Consider the following 21,750-nt stretch of genomic DNA (forward strand, 5'->3'; position numbering starts at 1 on the left):
CCCCCCCTGCTGACCTGGCTGAGACAAAGCTACAGTCTGATTACCCCCCCCCTGCTGACCTGGCTGAGACAAGCTACAGTCTGATTACCTCCCCCTGCCTGACCTGGCTGAGACATAGGTACAGTCTGATTTCCCCCCCCCCCCCCTGCGACCTGGCTGAGACAAGCTACAGTCTGATTACCCCCCCCTGACCGCTGAGACAAGGCTACAGTCTGATTACCCCCCCCCCCCCCCCTGCTGACCTGGCTGAGGCAAAGCTACAGTCTGATTACCCCCCCTGCTGACCTAGCTGAGACAAGCTACAGTCTGATTACCCCCCCCTGCCTGAGTCAAAGGCTACAGCCTGTTTACCCCCCCCTGCTGACCTGGCTGAGACAAAGCCTACAGTCTGATTAACCCCCCCACCCGCTGAGACAAGGCTACAGTCTGATTACCCCCCCCCCCCCCCTGCTGACCTGGCTGAGCAAAGCTACAGTCTGATTACCCCCCCTGGACCTGGCTGAGACAAGGCTACAGTCTGACTACCCCCCCCCCCCCCCCCCCAGAACTATTTTGAGGAAAAAATTTGTACTTACTATGCTTGGGAGATATGTGGTTGTCCCACCTAGCTATCTTAAGATAAATGCACTAACTGTGAATCCCTCTGGATAAGAGAGTTTGCTAAATTACTAATGAAAATGATGTATTGTGATGCTATAGAGGGCTCATCTGGAAAAGACACCGTGGTCTCAGCATTGACTCCGTCAAAATTAAAGGTTAAATAAATACAAATCTTTACCTTCCAGATGAGAATTAAGGAAGTATCGGCAAGTAAAGGTTGGTTGAAAATGTACCACGCTTTGAATGGACCCAAACTACGTCGTATGCAAGTACAGATTAAAATTATTGCATATCGACCGTTGCACATGTAAAGTAATGATCTAGGCTGACAGGCGCCGCATTTGTCAATCCGACATCTGCATTGGCCGGTGATACGGCCTCTGCAGATGTCAGGGCATTTATACCTCTTGCGCTTCCCGGAACAACGCAGAGCTGTTGTGAAGGAAGTTGACAAGGAAGTGAGTTTGTGTTTATTACAAGACCTCCCGCCCTCACCTACCGTCAACCAATCATGTCAATGCGGAGCTATATGGCGCCATCCACATTGTCACAACATTTGAGAGGTGCGATGGTGTACAGAGCTCAATTTCGCCTTTTATATTATTTTATTTTTTATTCATTATACAAAATTATCAACAACTTACATCCCTACATCAAACATGTCAAATAATAATAATAATAATACAGGTATAAACAAAAAAATACAAAATAATACAACAAAAAAAAATATATATAATATATATAAATAACATAAAAAATATTATATTTTCTTTTTTTAAATATGACAATTCTAATCGAATTGTATTCACTCTGAATTTTTTTTAAATGATCCAGGAATATGTTATTCTTGTTGTTATTTACTAAGGATAATGTCTTTACAAGATAATTCAATTCAAATCAAAAATATTTGTAATTTTGGTATAGAATTCTGGAATTTTTTGTTTGTGTATAAAGTATTCGGCAACAAGAATACATTTTAAAAAGCACAATAATTTCAATGGTCTTGTTATCATTGCAATAGTTCATATTATATCCTTCATGTCAAAAACATGGGTAGTGTTCAAAAAGGTAAATAAGTATTTTTATTTAAAATCTATCACAGATTTTCACCTCCACAGATATGATCAAGATCAGCAAATTTGGACAACATAGAATTACATGGATATATCTTATGTAGAATCTTAAAGTGCACTTCCTTCAATTTGTTTGGTATACAATATTTGTAATGCATCAACCAAGCTTTTTTTCCCAGACTATGTCAGGAATAAGCATTTTCCAAAAACAATTTCCCCTCCTCCAGGCATAAGTTGGTTCCGTGAATGTTAAAATGTGTTTTATGTATTTGTTACAACAAGATTTCTTAAGTAAGCCCACGCCTTCCAAACTGAGATCTGGGTAAACTCTGTGATCATCACCAAAGCTAAGATGAGTTTTCATTAGTGTAGTTAGACCACTGGGAACGGCTTTGATCACAGAAATAAACTCTCTGAAAGGTATTGGAAACTCTTTCAATGCTAGAATATTACCCCTGTTGTCGAAAACATCAAGAACAAAGTCAATATTCCTCTCATGCCAGCTGGAGTAGAACAATGACTTATTCCTTACAGTAATGTCTGAATTATTCCACAAAAGTGCTTTATGTGGGGAAAATCTGTGCAGGAAACATATTTTCCAGGACATTAAAGCTTATTGGTGAAACCTAGCAAATTTAGCAGGTAATCTTTCAGGAAGATAATTACATTTCAGTAAAAATTGACCTCCCAACTTATTAAAACACATTGTTTGGCATTAAATACCAAATTGATTCTGTATTGAGCAAACATTTTTTCAACCAATTGATCTTGAAAGTGTAATTTATGTCAACAACATCCAACACTTCCAGACCTCCTTCAGGTCTTTAATTCGAGAGGACTGACTTCTTAAAGTTTGTTTGACCTATTTTTTACAAGTCAAGAAACGTCTTGTTGATCTCTTTACAGGTAGAGCGAAACAGTCCCTCTGCCTTGGACAGAAGTACTCTCCAAAGTATAGAAAGATCCCTTTGTAGACAATTATTAAATATTTTCTCTTATACATTTTAGGAGAGAAATTCATATGTTGTCTGACTAAATGTATTTTTGACAGATGTTTTCCTAAATATTTAACACAGTACTTTAGAGGAATGTTTTTAATTTCTTTATCATCAGAGTCATATAAACATAATATTTCACATTTAGAAACGTTCAGTTTTAATCCTGATGCAATAGAAAATGCAGTTATAGCATTAAGGGCATGGGCGACCTGGTCTTTGTCTCTTAACAAAAGAGTAGTATCATCAGCCAATTGGGAKATMTAGATMTCTTTGTTAAAAATGGTTAAGCCATACAAATGTGCATTATTCAGAATATCTAGAGGTAGAAGTTCCACAACCAAAATGAATAAAAATGGCCAAATTTGGCATCCCTGTCGTACACTTCTGTTGATATTGAATCTTTTGGAAGTATTAAGGTTTAGTAACACAGAACTATTTATATATTTTTTAAACATGCGAATGACCTTGACAAAAAAAAAAAAAAATCGCCGAAACCAAAAGAGTGTAAGAGACCGGAAGAGGAATTCATGTTCAATTGTGTCAAAGGATTTACAGAAGTCCAAAAATAAGACAACCGCATCTGAGTCAATTGCATCTGAATAATCTAGAAGGTCCAAGACTAAACGAATGTTAGAGCTGATGTGACGGCCCTTCATAAATCCTGTTTGAGTCTCATTTATAATGGTATCTATTCCTTTCATTCATCTTTTGGCATAAACCAGAGCAATCAATTTGTAATCAATATTTAATCAAGTAATTGGTCTCCATTTGTCAATAAGAGAAGGGTCTTTATCGGGCTTCAGTGAAATAAGGCCCTGTTTCATAGTGGAGACCATTTCACCTTTTTCAATGCAATCTTGAAACATTAAAAATAGTGTGTTCTAGTAACCTCCAAAACTGTCTATAGAATTCAACTGACAGGCCATCAGGGCCAGGAGATTTCCCATTCTTCATTGAATTCAGAGCCTCTCTAATTTTTTCAATTGACAGAGGTGAATCGCAAACTGAGTGGAAATCATCCTCAATTACAGAGACATAATTCTGAATGTGGCAAATGTAGCTTTCACAACCATCTTCCTGAAATTGTGAGTTGTAAAGGTTTTAATAAAAGGAATTGACAAATGTTGATATTGTAATGGGATCTTTGCATAAAACATCATTAATTTTGAGTGCCGTTATAGATTTTATTTTGTAGTTTCTCTTTTCAAGTGCAAAGAAATTAACTGGTGTTTCTTTCCCCCTCTTCAATCCATTTTGCTCTTGATCTTTGACAGATCTGTGTAAAACTGTTCTAATTCTAGTTGTAAAGATTTAGATACAGACGCTTCTTCTTGAGATAGATTATCTTTCTGTAGAAAACTGTCAAGCTTGCTCATCAACTCTTTCTCTAAGATTCTTCAGGTGCTTCAGCTCTTTGGCACGTTTAATGGCTACAACTCTTGACTTTAAATTTGAAGAATTCTACTTCCTGGACCCAAGTCTTCTCTTGCAAAAAACAAAATCTTTGGCTAACGATTTGATGTTTCCAGTGAAAATAGGATGTTTAAGAAGTGTGTTGCTTAAATTTCCAATATCCTTGAATACCTTTAGATTTTTTTAGTAGCTTTAAAATTCAGGGAAATCAAATGAGAATCAGAAAAGGGAGCCAACTGATGATCTACATCTATAACAAAACGGGGGAAATTAGGAAATCTATTCTAGATTTTCGTGACATATTTGTCGGTCCAGGTATAACCCTTTGCATCCGGGTTGAAATAACGCCAGGCATCAACAACAGAGAGATCATTGCATAATGTTGTGACGATATTGCTATTTTGAGAGCTTTGACTCATTCTAGGAAGAAAACGATCAGCAGAGTCCATCGGGTGTTTCATTAAAATCCCCTGAGAGAATTAGAAAAGCCTCTGAGTATTTGTAAACCCTCTCATTTTCTAGGAAGTTGGGCAAAAGGGGTCTTATTTGAAGCATGTGTCCATACACATTGTCAAGTTGAACAGTTACTATGACCCATCTCCCAACCTGTGCAGATGTGTATTCTAGAATGTCGCCTTTAAACTTGTTGATAAGCGTCAAAACACCAGCAGAATGGTTTGAACCATGACTGAAAAAGGCAATGTCTTCACATTGTCACTTCCAACATTTCAAGTCACTTTCACACGAATGAGTTTCCTGAAGGGCAAAATCTGCGTTACTGCGTTTACATTATACCAATACAGCTTTACTTTTTTGTAAGATCTCTCAAACCACTAGCATTCAGGCTAACGATATTGGGTGAGTTTAAAACAAACTCCTGCATTAAAAAAAGATAGAGGTAAACTAGACAACAGAGGTGAACAATAAAACTAATCTGGCCTGTGTGTGCCTCTGGAGGGTTCGCGAATTGCGTCACACCATCCATACAACGCCGACGACCACATTTTCGAGTCAAGCATAAATTGTCTCTTAGCCGCCCTTCTTAGACGTAACCGAGTGCAGATAGCTGTAGGCTATTTCAATCATCTTTTCGTGACAAAGACAACTGTAAAATTAAAACAAATTAAAAAATAATAATTCTTAAAATTGTTGAAATGGTGATCTCTTACAAGTAGAATTGAGTAGAACTATAGCTAGCTATAGGTATAATTTAATACGATTACGAACCTATTCTACATAGTTTTATCTCCGGTGTGATCCGCAGCAGTCTCCGTAGCCGATCATTCTCCTCCTGGTACTCCATTACCGTTTTCTCAACTGCCCCGAAAATCTCCACATCAGCCGCCGTTAAACGATCATTTAAAAACACACTCAACAACTGTAGTTTAGACATTTTCAGTCGACTTAGATCTGGGTCGCCTATTTAGTTCAGTCAATATGTCGTTCTTTACTCCACAAAAGGAATGCAAAAACCAACAAACTCGTCTCCAATCCTACTTCCGTGTTGTAGTGAAATCATTTTATAAAACGCAATGGTTCTAGTGAGGGTGAGCAGCGCCCCCAGCTGGATGGAGGTTTACTGTGCAAGACACTCTACAGAGCAGTAGTAAAGGGAAACGATGACTACATGTAGACAAAAGGTGGTTATCATAAGTATAGGATATCCTGGGAGAATCAATTATTAAAATCAGGAGTCGACTGAATATCATTACCATATACAAGATTAAATCACTATCGTCAATGAGCAGCATTAGGTCAGAACTGACAAGAAACACTATCGCAGAAATGCAATATGTTTTCTTGAAAGCATATTTGAAATGTATCAATCTTTTTATATCATCTGGGCTTTCACTACAAGATCCAGACCAGTAATAAATTCAGACTGGGGTGCGAATACTTTCCGAAGGAGCCGTATGACCGGTGTAGATTGGGTTATGTTTTGTAATGCGCATCTATGAACATAGGATCAGGGTTATCTATGAACATAGGATCAGGGTTATCTATGAACATAGGATCAGGGTTAATCTATGAACATAGGATCAGGGTTAATCTATGAACATAGGATCAGGGTTTAATCTATGAACATAGGATCAGGGTTAATCTATGAACATAGGATCAGGGTTAATCTATGAACATAGGATCAGGGTTAATCTATGAACATAGGATACAGGGTTAATCTATGAACATAGGATCAGGGTTATCTATGAACATAGGATCAGGGTTAATCTATGAACATAGGATCAGGGTAATCTATGAACATAGGATCAGGGTTAATCTATGAACTAGGATCAGGGTTATCTTGAACATAGGATCAGGGTTAATCTATGAACATAGGATCAGGGTTATATATGAACATAGGATCAGGGTTATCTATGAACATAGGATCAGGGTTAATCTATGAACATAGGATCAGGGTTAATCTATGAACATAGGCAGGGTTAATCTATGAACATGGATCAGGGTAATCTATGAACATAGGATCAGGGTTATCTATGAACATAGGATCAGGTTATCTATGAACCATAGGATCAGGGTTAATCTATGAACATAGGATCAGGGTTATCTATGAACATAGGATCAGGGTTATCTATGAACATAGGATCAGGGTTAATCTATGAACATAGGATCAGGTTATCTATGACAATAGGATCAGGGTTAATCTATGAACATAGGATCAGGGTTAATCTATGAACATAGGATCAGGGTTAATCTATGACATAGGATCGGAGTTAATCTATGAACATAGGATCAGGGTTATCTATGAACATAAGGATCAGGGTTATCTATGAACAGATCGGTTATCTATGAACATAGGATCAGGGTTAATCTATGACATAGGATCAGGGTTAATCTATGAACATAGGATCAGGGTTAATCTATGAAATAGGATCAGGGTTATCTATGAACATAGGATCAGGGTTAATCTATGAACATAGGATCAGGGTTAATCTTATGAACATAGGATCAGGGTTAATCTATGAACATAGGATCAGGGTTATCTAGTGAACATAGGATCAGGGTTATCTATGAACATAGGATCAGGGTTATCTATGAACATAGGATCAGGGTTAATCTATGAACATAGGATCAGGGTTATCTATGAACATAGGATCAGGGTTATCTATGAACACAGGATCAGGGTTAATCTATGAACATAGGATCAGGGTTAATCTATGAACATAGGATCAGGGTTAATCTATGAACTAGGATCAGGGTTATCTATGAACATAGATCAGGGTTATCTATGAACATAGGATCAGGGTTAATCTATGAACATAGGATCAGGGTTAATCTATGAACATAGGATCAGGGTTAATCCTATGAACATAGGATCAGGGTTAATCTATGAACATAGGATCAGGGTTATCTATGAACATAGGATCAGGGTTAATCTATGAACATAGGATCAGGGTTATATTTTATCCCCTGATAATGACAGGAAAAACTTCCATAAACAAATGCTGTGATTCCCTACTTCTCCAACCCTCTTCCAAATGGGTAGACAATATAACCATCTCGTTTCACCAAAGCGTATAATATAAGGTAGATGCAATGTACAGTATGACATAATAATGTACAAGTATAGCCTATGGGGCTAGCCAACTTTCATAATGTATAAAAAATGTACAGTATAGCCTATGGGACTAGCCAACTTTCATAATGTATAATAATGTACAGTATAGCCTATGGGGCTAGCCAACTTTCATAATGTACAATAATGTACAGTATAGCCTATGGCTGGGCTAGCCAACTTTCATAATGTATAATAATGTTACAGTATAGCCTATGGGCTGGGCTAGCCAACTTTCATAATGAATAATAATGTACAGTATAGCCTATGGGGCTAGCCAACTTTCATAATGTATAATAATGTACAGTATAGCCTATGGGGTTAGCCAACTTTCATAATGTATAATATTGTACAGTATAGCCTATGGGCTGGGCTAGCCAACTTTCATAATGTACAATAATGTACAGTATAGCCTATGGGACTAGCCAACTTTCATAATGTACAATAATGTACAGTAATGCCTATGGGCTGGGCTAGCCAACTTTCATAATGTATAATAATGTACAGTATAGCCTATGGGCTGGACTAGCCAACTTTCATAATGTATAATAATGTACAGTATAGCCTATGGGCTAGCCACCTTTCATAATGTAATATAATGTACAGTATAGCCTATGGGCTGGGCTAGCCAACTTTCATAATATATAATAATGTACAGTATAGACTATGGGACTGCCAACTTTCATAATGTATAATAATGTAGAGTATAGCCTATGGGGCTAGCCAACTTTCATAATGTACAATAATGTACAGTATAGCCTATGGGCTGGACTAGCCAACTTTCATAATGTATAATAATGTACAGTATAGCCTATGGGCGCTGGCTAGCCAACTTTCATAATGTATAATAATGTACAGTATAGCCTATGGGCTGGACTAGCCAACTTTCATAATGTATAATAATGTACAGTATAGCCTATGGGACTAGCCAACTTTCATAATGTATAATAATGTACAGTAAGCCTATGGGGCTAGCCAACTTTCATAATATATAATAATGTACAGTATAGACTATGGGACTAGCCAACTTTCATAATGTATAATAATGTAGAGTATAGCTATGGGCTGGACTAGCAACTTTCATAATGTACAATAATGTACAGTATAGGCCTATGGGCTGGACTAGCCAACTTTCATAATGATAATAATGTACAGTATAGCCTATGGGCTGGGCTAGCCAACTTTCATAATGTATAATAATGTACAGTATAGCCTATGGGCTGGATAGCCAACTTTCATAATGTATAATATGTACAGTATAGCCTATGGGCTGGACTAGCCAACTTTCATAATGTATAATAATGTACAAGTATACCTATGGGCTGGGCTAGCCAACTTTCATAATGTATAATAATGTACAGTATAGCCTATGGGCTGGCTAGCCAACTTTCATAATGTATAATAATGTAAGAGTATAGATATGGGCTGGACTAGCCAACTTTCATAATGTATAATAATGTACAGTATAGCCTATGGGCTGGGCTAGCCAACTTTCATAATGTATAATAATGTACAGTATAGCCTATGGGCTGGGCTAGCCAATTCATAATGTTATAATAATGTACAGTATAGCCTATGGGCTGGACTAGCCAACTTTCATAATGTATAATAATGTACAGTATAGACTATGGGACTAGCCAACTTTCATAATGTATAATAATGTACAGTATAGCCTATGGGCTGGGCTAGCCAACTTTCATAATGTATAATATGTACAGTATAGCTATGGGCTGGACTAGCCAACTTTCATAATGTATAAATAATGTACAGTATAGCCTATGGGGCTAGCCAACTTTCATAATGTATAATAATGTAGATAATAGCTATGGCTGGGCTAGCCAACTTTCATAATGTATAATAATGTACAGTATAGCCTATGGGTGGGCTAGCCAACTTTCATAATGTATAATAATGTACAGTATAGCCTATGGGGCTAGCCAACTTTCATAATGTATAATAATGTACAGTATAGCCTATGGGCTGGGCTAGCCAACTTTCATAATATATAATAATGTACAGTATAGACTATGGGCTGGGCTAGCCAACTTTCATAATGTATAATAATGTACAGTATAGACTATGGGCTGGACTAGCCAACTTTCATAATGTATAATAATGTACAGTATAGCCTATGGGCTGGGCTAGCCAACTTTCATAATGTATAATAATGTACAGTATAGCCTATGGGGGCTAGCCAACTTTCAAAATGTATAATAATGTACAGTATAGCCTATGGGCTGGCTAGCCAACTTTCATAATGTATAATAATGTACAGTATAGCCTATGGGCTGGGCTAGCCAACTTTCATAATGTATAATAATGTAGAGTATAGATATGGGCTGGACTAGCCAACTTTCATAATGTATAATAATGTACAGTATAGCCTATGGGGCTAGCCAACTTTCATAATATATAATAATGTACAGTATAGACTGATGGGCTGGGCTAGCCTTGGGGTGCTCCCTTGGTGAAAGGCAGTGGCTGAGACAGCAGATTGTCTGACTTTATACACTGCACTCTTAGAGAGAGGTAGTTAGCAAACCAGGCCAAAGACCCCTCAAAGACATCAATACTCCTTAGCCGGCCCACAAGAATGGAATGGTCTACCGTATCAAAAGCTTTGTCAATAAAGTCAATAAAATTAGCAGCACAATATTGCTTAGAATCAATTGAGGACCTTTAAGGTTGCAGTGACACATCCATAACCTGAGCGGAAACCAGATGGCATACCAGAGAGAATACTATAGACATCAAGAAAACCAGTCAGTTGATTATTGACAAGTTTTTTTTTAACACTTTTGATAAACAGAGCAAAATAGAAATAGGCCTATAACAGTTAGGATCAGCTTGATCTCCCCCTTTAAAAAAAGGACGAACTGTGGCTGCCTTCTAAGCCATGGGAACCTCCCCAGAGAGGAGAGACAGGTTAAACAGGTCAGAGATAGGCTTTGCGATGATAGGGTCAGCAACCTTAAAGAAGAAAGGGTCTAAACCATGTGACCCAGATGTTTTTTGGGGGGTCAAGTTTAAGGAACTCCTTTAGCACCTCGGACTCAGTGACTGCCTGGGAGAAACTTTGTAGCGGGGCAGGGGGAAAAGAGGAGGAGGAGCATAGGTGCTAGTCAAATTAGAAGAGGTAGGAGACATTGAACGAATTGATTTTAGGCCACGGCCTAAAGAACAGCTACATGATTTAATGAAAAGCAGCAAATAGACAAAACATTGTTTCACATTCTTTAATAAAAGACAAACAGAAACAGGAAGTTTATGATTACATTTATAAACCTGGTTCGAACCCTGAATGCTGATTGGCTGAAAGCCGTGGTATATCAGACCATATACCACGGGTATGACAAACTATTTATTTTTACTGTTCTAATTACAGTGGTAACCAGTGGTTTGTGGTTTTTGGCCAACATACCACGGCTAAGGGCTGTATCCAGGCACTCTGTGTTGCGTCGTGTTAACAACAGCCCTTGGCCGTGGTATATTGGCCATATACCATACCCCTTTGTTCCTTATTGCTTAATCACAGCAGTCAAACGAGTTAAATCGACATCCATCGATGGAAAATGATCTGGCGACTTTAATAGGGGAGAATTATCTTTTCTCTTGCCACATATTCAAATTCCTTTATTACGTCACGTCACAGCTAGCAATAATTGTTATTTTGAAGAAACCCAAATTTAGCTTCTAACGTCGTTACAAGTTACTGTGATGTTCATATTCCTTCTTAATTGGCTCGTTAGCGTCACGGGAAAAAGGGTTTATTGCATAGATATGACAACTCCTCTCTTGCTGTGAAAAAAACCCAAAATGGGGCTAGTTTTCAGGCCTTTAGGGCGGGTTTTGAGTGGTCTTTGGGCTAGACATTTTTGCTTGACCTGGCAACCCTGACTGTTGTTGAGTCCGACACCTCGGACAAGCTCACTTTATATCATATGAAGGCCAGTGACGGCTATGGCAAAACTGAGCTATTTTTCAAAAAAGTAATATTTAAATGGATAAATAATTTAATAGTCCACGAGGAGTACTTAATACTTTTGCTACATTGTTTGCTAGCTCAACCCAAGGGGAGGGCGCCCCCCCTTGGGTTGTGCCGTGGCGGAGATCTTTGTGGGCTATACTCGGCCTTGTCTCAGGATGGTAAGTTGGTGGTTGAAGATATCCCTCTAGTGGTGTGGGGGCTGTGCTTTGGCAAAGTGGGTGGGGTTATATCCTGCCTGTCTGGCGCTGTCCGAGGGTATCATCGGATGGGCCACAGTGTCTCCTGACCCCCTCCTGTCTCAGCCTCCAGTATTTATGCTGCATTAGTTTATGTGTCGGGGCTAGGGTCAGTCTGTTATATCTGGAGTACTTCTCCTGTCTTATCCGGTGTCCTGTGTGAATTTAAGTATGCTCTCTCTAATTCTCTCTTTCTCTCTTTCTTTCTCTCTCTCGGAGGACCTGAGCCCTAGACCATGCCTCAGGACTACCTGGCATGATGATCTCCTTGCTGTCCCCAGGCCACCTGGCCGTGCTTGCTGCTCAGTTTCAACTGTTCTGCCTGCGGCTATGGAACTGACCTGTTCACCGGATGTGCTACCTGTCCCAGACCTGTTATTTTCAACTCTCTAGAGACAGCGGGAGCGGTAGAGATACTCTCAATGATTGGCTATGAAAAGCCAATTGACATTTACGTCCTGAGGTGCTGACTTGTTGCACCCTCGACAACTACTGTGATTATTATTATTTGACCATGCTGGTCATTTATGAAACATTTGAACATCTTGGCCATGTTCTGTTATAATCTCCACCCGGCACAGCCAGAAGAGGACTGGCCACCCTCATAGCCTGGTTCCTCTCTAGGTTTCTTCCTAGGTGTTTGCTTTCTAGGGAGTTTTCGAGCCACCGAGGGCTGAAAGGGAGATATATAGAAGAGGGATAGAAGGGGGGGGGGGAGGGGTGAAAGGAAAAGAAAATGATCTGCTGGGTTGTAGTCAAACCAACACAAAAGGAAATAAACGTGGGACACACACACACACACACACACACACACACACACACACACAGATATTATGGACAGAGATTTTATGGACAGAGATATTACGGACAGGGATATTATGAACAGAGATTTTACGGACAGGGATACTACGGACAAAGATATTATGGACAGAGATTTTACGGACAGGGATATTACGGACAGAGATATTACAGACAGAGATATTACGGACAGAGATATTACGGACAGAGATTTTACGGACAGGGATATTATGGACAGAGATTTTACAGACAGGGATATTACGGACAGAGATATTACAGACAGAGATATTACGGACAGAGATATTACGGACAGAGATATTACGGACAGAGATTTTACGGACAGGGATATTACGGACAGAGATATTATGGACAGAGATATGTACAAGCAGATGATGTCTTCCGGGACCTTTGTCATCATCAAGTGGGTCAACACACATACATTAATTCCTGGGTTTATTGTTGTCAGTAGTTAGCCTGCAGGGATACACATAACTCTGGAGAGAAAGAAAGAGAGGGAGAGAGAGACAGCTGGAGCATGAAATCAGAGAGAGAAAGAGAGAAATTAGGTGGGGGTCACAGAGAGAGAGAGAGAGAGAAAGAGGGAGAGAGAGAGAAAGAGAGGGAGAGAGAGAAAGAGAGGGAGAGAGAGACAGCTGGAGCATGAAATCAGAGAGAGAAAAGGAGACATTAGGTGGGGGTCACAGAGAGACCTGAAATCCCTTTTTTTCTGAGTTCAATAGGGTGAGAATTACAGAGCGAAAGATAGAGACAGAGAGACAGAGAGAGAAAGAGACAGAGAGACAGAGAAATAGTGAAAGACAAGTAGCATCTCACATCACAAATCACATTTAATTTGTCAAAAACCTGAGCCCTAGGACCATGCCTCAGGACTACCTGGCATGATGACTCCTCGTTGTCCCCAGTCCACCTGGCCGTGCTGCTGTTCCAGTATCTACTGTTCTGCCTGCGGCTATGGAACCCTGACCTGTTCACTCTGATTACTATTATTTGACCATGCTGGTCATCTATGAACATTTGAACATCTTTGCCATGTTCTGTTATAATCTCCACCCGGCACAGCCAGAAGAGGACTGGCCACCCCTCATAGCCTGGTTCCTCTCTAGGTTTCTTCCTAYGTTTTGGCCTATCTAGGGAGTTTTTCCTAGCCACCATGCTTCTACACCTGCATTGCTTGCTGTTTGGGGTTTTAGGCTGGGTTTCTGTACAGCACTTTGAGATATCAGCTGATGTAAGAAGGGCTATATAAATACATTTTATTTGATTCTCATTGACCACCAAACATTGCTAACGCTAGCTAGCCACTTATTTTGGTGTTGTTTCTGGTTGTCTCTATGTGCTCTGCAGTGTGAGAGTTTCAGTGATGACCTTTGAGGGAACAGACTGCAGGTTGGCTGAGGTGGGACTACTGACAGACCAGACTGGAGGCAAGGTGAGAGGCACAGACACACCTGTAAATGGTACTGCTCGCGTCGGTCTTTAAGGATTCAGAAAAATCAAAACATTGAGGCAGAGTTGTGGTAGAGAGATTGGGAGATTATAGGTTTAATTTACATGCCAGGTGTGTGGGATTGTTTTACCAGATTATAGGTTTAATTTACATGCCAGGTGTGTGGGATTGTTTTACCAGATTATAGGTTTAATTTACATGCCAGGTGTGTGGGATTGTTTTACCAGATTATAGGTTTAATTTACATGCCAGGTGTGTGGGATTGTATTACCAGTCAGACGTTGAAAGAAGTGGTTCCTGGGTGCATTCACAGCGTTCTAGGACAGTCCTCATATGTCTGTCATCTTTATCACAGTAGTCTGGGGATTTCAAATATGTATTTTGCCTCTTATTTGAGAAAAATAAATATCGAAAGTTCACTCATCTCCTACTTTTTCCTCTCCTCTCACCTCTTTCCTTCTCCTCCAACTCGCTCTCCCTCTTGCTCTCTTTCCCCTCCATCTTCCTCCTCTCCTTTCTCTCTCCTCCTTCTCTTATCTCACCTGTTCAGGTGAACATAGTAAACATTGGTACCGTAGCAACAGAGATCCAGTCAGCTCTGACCGTCAACATCCTAGCAACGGGCATCACCTAGCAACTGATGATGTACGAGTATAACTTCATTATGGTCCAGGTATCTCTCTCACAGACACAGGCACACACAGTGACCCCATAGTGATGCCCAGTTTGTGTGTGTGTGTGTGTTGTACAGGTTTCATGCACTTACGTGTCTTAATGTGGAAAACTCTTTGTGCGTACAGCCCTGTCGTTGAGATGCATCGAGTTTCCTTGTAGGCCTATTTCTTTTTACGGGGGAACTGAAGCCAGCTCTATAGCCTATTGTCTGCTACTGTTTGTTTTTTATTAAAGAATGTGAAACAATGTTTTGTCTATTTGCTGCTTTTCATTAAATCATGTAGCTGTTCTTTGGGCCGTGGCCTAAAATCAATTCGTTCATATAGGTGCAGAATATTATATTTTGTATCTTAGGATACCGAATTTATGAAAATAAACAGTTCATGCGAAAATATTTGGATCTGGTAAAAAAGCCATCATTTGGTTGTTTCTGAGGCTAGCTAACGCAATATCAGACACCACTGGCCTGATTTTGATGAAAACGTTGGTGAATGATGCGTCTTACCATAGAGATTTGTCATTTACAAAATTACACCGATTGGCCCAAGGGGGGCGCTGCATCATCCTGGGGGATGTTTACGGTTGCCTTGTTTGCGTTTACGTTTGGTTGTCAACTAACTTGAATTGAACATGAAATCAATAACAAAAAAGCACCATGTCATGTGACTTCAGTTAAAAGTCGAAAAAAATGACAAAATACCGTTACATTGATGCCTTTTTGCAAATCCAAACAGTTTCCCACATTGATTAGATGTGGGGGGGTTGAAATGACATGGAAACAATGTTGATTCAACCAGTCTTTGCCCAGTGGGATGATGCCCACTACGAATGAGACATCAACATATTCTGGACAGTCTTCCCGAACACCATTTTGGTACTTGACTGTCATTCAGAAAAATATTTCCTTGATCAGCTGATGATGGTCAACAGTATCACTAGGCCTAACAAAACAGCTGGATACCAAATTGCACATCCAACAAATAGGTCTGTTAGCCTACGCACAGACTATTGAAGTACCAGCCTACACTGGGCAAAAAACTGGTAGAATCAACATMGCCCAGTGGGACACAAGTTAGGTGACTCTTTCGGTTAGAAGCATTTGATTTTGCAATTGCATACATCATTTTGTATTTGTGTGCCCATAAATCAGTTTTCACAGCGTAGCTTAAAATATCAATATGAACATTTCAAAAAAACGGTTTAAAAACATATCATCTCGTAGACTTTGCAAGACTTTTTGTCCCACTGATGGCCCATAAGAGGTTGAATGATTCCTTAATGGTTTCATAACTGATTAGAATGAAGCTTCCAGAACATTCACACCTACTGATGATTCAGCACAGAGCCAGAGTCATCTGGACACTTTCTGTGCAGGTCAGTCATTTCCATCTACTTTCATATCAAAACAATACAACCGGTAGTCTATTAACACAGACTTTACATTGGTCTTGATTCCTATAGCCTAATACTCCTCCAATGGATGAAAAGATGGTGCTGAAAATGAATGCCCTTGCAAAAGCCAATTATTATGTTTGAGTAGGCTAGGCTTATTCAATGAAATATCATAGGCCTAGTTGAATTAATGTATTAGTAGGCTTATGAATAAACGTTTCAGTTATTCGTCAACCCTGTTTTATTTATTCTGTCTAAGAAGGAAAGCAACGAATGGAGCACATTCAAAAATACAAATGTTATGTTTTCTAAATGTTTTTATACAATATTCTGCCCATATGAACAAATGTACACACAATATATTACTGCACTGTCGGAGCTAGAAACACAAGCATTTCGCTACACCCGCAGTAACATAACTGCTAAACACGTGTATGTGAAAATACATTTAATTTGATTTTGATATTCTGCCCAGCTCAACAAATTGATAGACAATATTCTGCCCATATGAATGAATTGATAGACAATATTCTGCCCATATGAATGAATTGCTATTCAATATTCTGCCCAATGAATGAATTGCTATTCAATATTCTGCCCAATGAATGAATTGATAGACAATATTCTGCCTATATTAATACATTTATTTTAGGGCATAAGTGAACCAATATATGACAGCATTCAGGTTTAACCGAGTTCCCTCAAAGAGCCACCAGACAGCCGTTATTCCTCAGCCAATCTTGCACACAGAGCCGGTCCTGACCTCCCTGGGGCCCTAAGCAAAATTCTGCTAAGGGGCCCTCCTACCTGACCCGTGAGCCATGTAAACCATTTGTCATTGTCACACAGTCACCTCAGTGCTCCCACTACAATCCTCCCTGCTTTAAAACAGTTTGCTCCATCTGTCGGTCTAAGAACAAGTAGACCAATACAGAACAGAATGAGGTATAAACAAACAATATTTATTGAATAGAATATTTTCTACAGAATCTTAAGATACAGTGGGGCAAAAAAGTATTTAGTCAGCCACCAATTGTGCAAGTTCTCCCACTTAAAAAGATGAGAGAGGCCTGTAATTTTCATCATAGGTACACTTCAACTATGACAGACAAAATGAGAAAAACAAATTCAGAAAATCACATTGTAGGATTTTTAATGAATTTATTTGGCAAATCTATGGGTGGAAATAAGTATTTGGTAATAACCATAAAGTTTATCTCATCTTTGGTTATTATACTTTGTTGGCAATGACAGAGGTCAAACGTTTTCTGTACGTTTAACAAGGTTTTCACACTGGGGTTGCTGGTATTTTGGCATTCCTCCATGAGATCTCGCTCTAGAGCAAGTGGATGATCAATGTACATGGAGCTTGGCTCTGCTGGCCTGTAATTAGTCCAGTCTCAAATTATACAATTAGCTTTGTCTATTAACAATGTTAAACATAACTATAGGATTGGCTGCAGCTATAGTCTCAAATAGTGAAATAAACCTATAAGCTGTGTGACTAACTTTGGTTCCCCTCTACAGCCTGGCTTTTAGCATCAGCATGGAACCACGTCTGGTCCTGGATTCAGTCAAGTCTAATAGTCAGTCTCAGTCGTATAATCAGTCCAGTATAATTCAGTCCCAGTTAATTCAGTCAGTTAATCAGTCCACGTATAATCACAGTCCAGTCATATACAAGTCAGTAATACGTCAGTATAATCGTCCGTCCAGTATAACCCAGGTTCTATATAATCGATTTCATCAGTATATTAGTCCAGTATAGTTTAGTATTTAACATTAGCATTGTTTGCCAGTAATAATCCCGTCTCAGTATAGTAGTTTAGTCAGTTAATTCGTTGATATCGTCAGTATATATTCAGTCCAGTTATCGATGGTTCAGTCACAGTAATTAGTCCAGTCAGTCATTAGTTTCAGTTCCAGTATAGTTAGTCCAGTATAGTTCAGTCCAGTATAGTCCAGTCCAGTATAATTCAGTCAGTATATACAGTCCAGTATAATCAGTCCAGTTAAATACAGTATAAGTACGTCCAGTATAATCCAGTCCAGTCATATATCAGTTAGATAAGTCGTCATAGTTCAGTCCGTATAATTCAGTCCAGTATAGTTTCAGTCCAGTATAGTTTCAGTCCAGTATAATTCAGTCCAGTATACTACGTCCAGTATACCGTAGTCTAGTATAATTCAGTCAGTTAGTTCAGTCCAGTATAATCAGTCAGTATATCGTTCAGAATATGTTCCAGTATAAGTTTCAGTCCAGTTATAGTTCGTCCAGTATATCCAGTCCAGTATAATTCAGTCCATTAATTTCAGTCCAGTATAGTCAGTAGTTTAGTTCAGTCAGTATGTTCAGTCCAGTATATTCAGTCAGTATAGTTCCAGTTTTGCAGTAGAGTTCAGTCCAGTACTCAGTCCATATTCAGTCCAGTATAATCAGTCAGTATAATAGTCCAGTCCAGTTACATCCAGTCATACAGGTTTCAGTCCCAGATAATAGTCATTATCAGCTCAGATAGATTCAGTCTCCAGTCTGTCAGTCTTAAGTCAGGTATATAGTTCAGCCAGTATAGTGTCAGTCTCAGTACAGTTTCAGTCCAGTATAGTTCGCAGTTAGTTCAGTCCAGTATAATTCAGTAATACCAGTATAGTATAACAGTCAGTTATATCCGTCCAGTTATAATCCAGTCAGTTAGTTAGTCTCAGTATAAGTCAGTCCAGTATAGTCAGGTCCAGTTAAATCCAGTCAGAGTATAATCCAGTGCAGTATAATCCAGTCCAGTATAGTTCAGTCAGTAGTAAATCATCATTGTCAGTCAGAATCAGTCCAGTTAATCCAGTCCGATAACAGTCCCAGTATAGTATCATATAGTCAGTTATCAGCAGTTAATTCAGTCCAGTATAGTCCAGTCCAGTATATCATTCAGTCATGTATAGATCCAGTCCAGTATAGTTCAGTCCAGTCCAGTAAGTTTCAGTCCAGTTATATCCAGTCCAGTAGTAGATCCAGTCAGTTATAATTCAGTCCAGTATAGTCCAGTCCAGTTAATCCAGTCCGTATAGTTCAGTCCAGTATATTCAAGGTCAGTCGTATAATCTGTCCTAGTCCAGTCCAGTAATCCGTCCAGTATAGATCCATCCATAAGGTCCATATTTCCAGGTCAGTAAGTCATCAGTAAATTCGTCCATATATAGTCAAGTCCAGTATAGTCCGTCCAGTATAGATTCGTCCAGTTAAGTTCAGTTCAGTGAATAGATTCAGTGCAGTTAATGTCAGTCCAGTATAGTTTAGTCAGTATAATTCAGTTCAGTATAATTTCTCAGTTCAGTATAAGTCAGTCCAGTTAACAGTTCGTCCGTAGTTCATCCAGTTAGCATCAGTTAGTTCAGTCATATAGTTCAGTCCAGTATAGTTCGCCAGTCAGTAGTAAGTTCAAGTCAGTATAGTATCAGTATACATCAGTATAAGTCATCAGATGTCAGTCCTACAGTTCAGTCAGTACGTCATCCAGTAGTCAGTCCAGTCAGTCAGTCAGTAGTTCAGTTCAGTATAGTATCAGTCCAGTACAGTTCAGTCGCAGTACTGGTTAGTCGTACATTCAGTCAGTATAGTCAGGTCAGTATAGTTACCGTCCAGTATAATTCAGTCCAGTATAATTACAGTCCAGTATAATCTCGCAGTCCAGTATAATTCAGTCCAGTATAGTTCAGTTCAGTATTCAGTCCAGTATAGTTCAGTCCAGTACCAGTCCAGTATATTAGTCCAGTATAGTTCAGTCCAGTATGTTCAGTCCAGTATTAGTCAGTCCAGTATAGTCAGTCCAGTACTGTTCAGTCCAGTATAATTCAGTCCAGTATAGTTTCAGTCGTAAGTCAGTCCAGTAAGTTCAGTCCAGTATAGTTCAGTCCAGTATATTCAGTCCAGTATAGTTCAGTCCAGTATAGTCAGTCAGTATACGTTAGTCAGTACAGTTCAGTCCAGTAATTCAGTCCAGTATAGTCAGTCCCAGTTATATCAGTCCAGTATATTCAGTCCAGTATAGTTCAGTCCAGTATAGTTCAGTCCAGTATAATCAGTCCAGTACAGTATATCCAGTACAGTATTAATCAGTCCAGTACTTATACAGTCCAGTATAATCAGTTCAGTCCAGTATATCAGTCGTAAGTTCAGTAGTCAGTTCAGTCCAGTATATCAGTCAGTTTAATTCAGTCAGTATGTCAGTCCAGTATATGTATGCAGTCCAGTATATTCAGTCAGTATAGTTTCAGTCCAGTATAGTTCAGTCCAGATAATTCAGTCCAGTATACAGTCATTCAGTTGCCAGTCAGTAGTTCAGTCAGTATATTCAGTCAGTATAATCCAGTCAGTATAGTTTTCAGTCCAGTATAGTTCAGTCCAGTATAGTTCAGTCAGTATATTTCAGTCCAGTATAATCAGTCCAGTATAAGTTCAGTCCAGTATAATCAGTCCAGTAATAGTTCATCAGTATAGTTCAGTCAGTATATCAGTCCAGATAGTTCAGTCAGTATTAAGTTCAGTCCAGTATATCAGTCCAGTATATCAGTCAGTCCAGTTTAATCCAGTAGTAATTCGAGTTAGTCCAGTCGTTATAGGTTACCAGTTATAATTCAGTGCATTATGTATTTAGTCCAGTATCATTTAGTCAGTATAGTTCAGTCGTATAGTCAGTCAGTATAATCCGTCCAGTCCAGTAACATCCAGTCTCAGTATAGTTAGTCCGTATAATTAGTCCAGTAATAGGTCCGGTCCAGTATCCATCCACGTCCGTATGTTAGTCAGTCAGTCATATATCACGTCCAGGTCAGTAGATTCAGCATCAGGGGTATAGTGGTCGTCTCAGTATAGTCCAGTTCATAGTCAGGTCCAGTTGATGTTTTCAGTCTCAGTATAGTTGAGTGTCGAGTTATGAGGTCCGAGGGCTATGTATTTAGTCCGTTCATGTATACGTGCGAGTCATGTAATAGTCAAGTCTCATGAAAGTTAGGTCCAGGCCAGTAAATTGGCAGGGTCTAGGATATGTCAGATCCTAGTATACGCTCATCCAGATATAGTTCGAGCGGTCTCGATTGTCTTGGTGAGGGTTCTAGCCGGTTTCAGTTCAGTTCGTATTGTTTCACATGTCTGTTATACTTGTTCAATTCCGCAGTATTCAGCGCAGCGTGGAGGTATACATTTCTCTAGTTCCAAGTATTATAGTCCAGTCAGTTTAAGTTTTAGGCAGTTTATTTTTCGATATATTGAGCATCCAGTATCAAGGTCTCACGTCCACTGTACTAGTCCGGTGACGGTATATTTAATCCTAGCTCAGTATACGATTCACAGCCAGGTATAGTCAGTCCAGTATTAATTCCAGTCCAGTTATAGTTCATTGTCCTTAGTTATAGATTCCAGTCAAGTAAATAGCCAGTCAGTATACTATGTTCATTGGGTCCACGTCCAGATAATTTCAGTCCAGTTATATTTGTTCTTAGTCTCAGTATACGTCCAGTCCAGTATAAGTTTGTCCATTATAGGTT

At 39.2% G+C, this 21,750-nt stretch overlaps 1 protein-coding gene and 1 long non-coding RNA gene across 2 annotated transcripts in view; both read right to left on the bottom strand.

Moving 5' to 3' along the window:
• The window catches only part of LOC112072009 (oocyte zinc finger protein XlCOF6-like), a 15,598-nt gene extending 9,681 nt beyond the window's left edge, over window positions 1-5,917 (bottom strand). The window contains exon 1 of the mRNA XM_024139416.2: window positions 5,312-5,917. Coding sequence (XP_023995184.1) covers window positions 5,312-5,477 — 166 coding nt within the window. The 5' untranslated portion in view covers window positions 5,478-5,917. The remainder of the gene's footprint in view (window positions 1-5,311) is intronic.
• An 8,207-nt stretch (window positions 5,918-14,124) lies between these two features.
• LOC139024703 (uncharacterized) overlaps window positions 14,125-21,750 on the bottom strand; it is a 25,359-nt gene continuing 17,733 nt past the window's right edge. The window contains exons 3-4 of the long non-coding RNA XR_011476033.1: window positions 14,595-14,687; window positions 14,125-14,504 (exon numbers count right to left, since the gene is read on the bottom strand). This is a non-coding gene — a long non-coding RNA (uncharacterized lncRNA). The remainder of the gene's footprint in view (window positions 14,505-14,594; window positions 14,688-21,750) is intronic.

Source organism: Salvelinus sp. IW2-2015, unplaced genomic scaffold (assembly GCF_002910315.2).
Source record: "Salvelinus sp. IW2-2015 unplaced genomic scaffold, ASM291031v2 Un_scaffold1799, whole genome shotgun sequence".
In the NCBI taxonomy this organism is placed as follows: Eukaryota; Metazoa; Chordata; class Actinopteri; order Salmoniformes; family Salmonidae; genus Salvelinus; species Salvelinus sp. IW2-2015.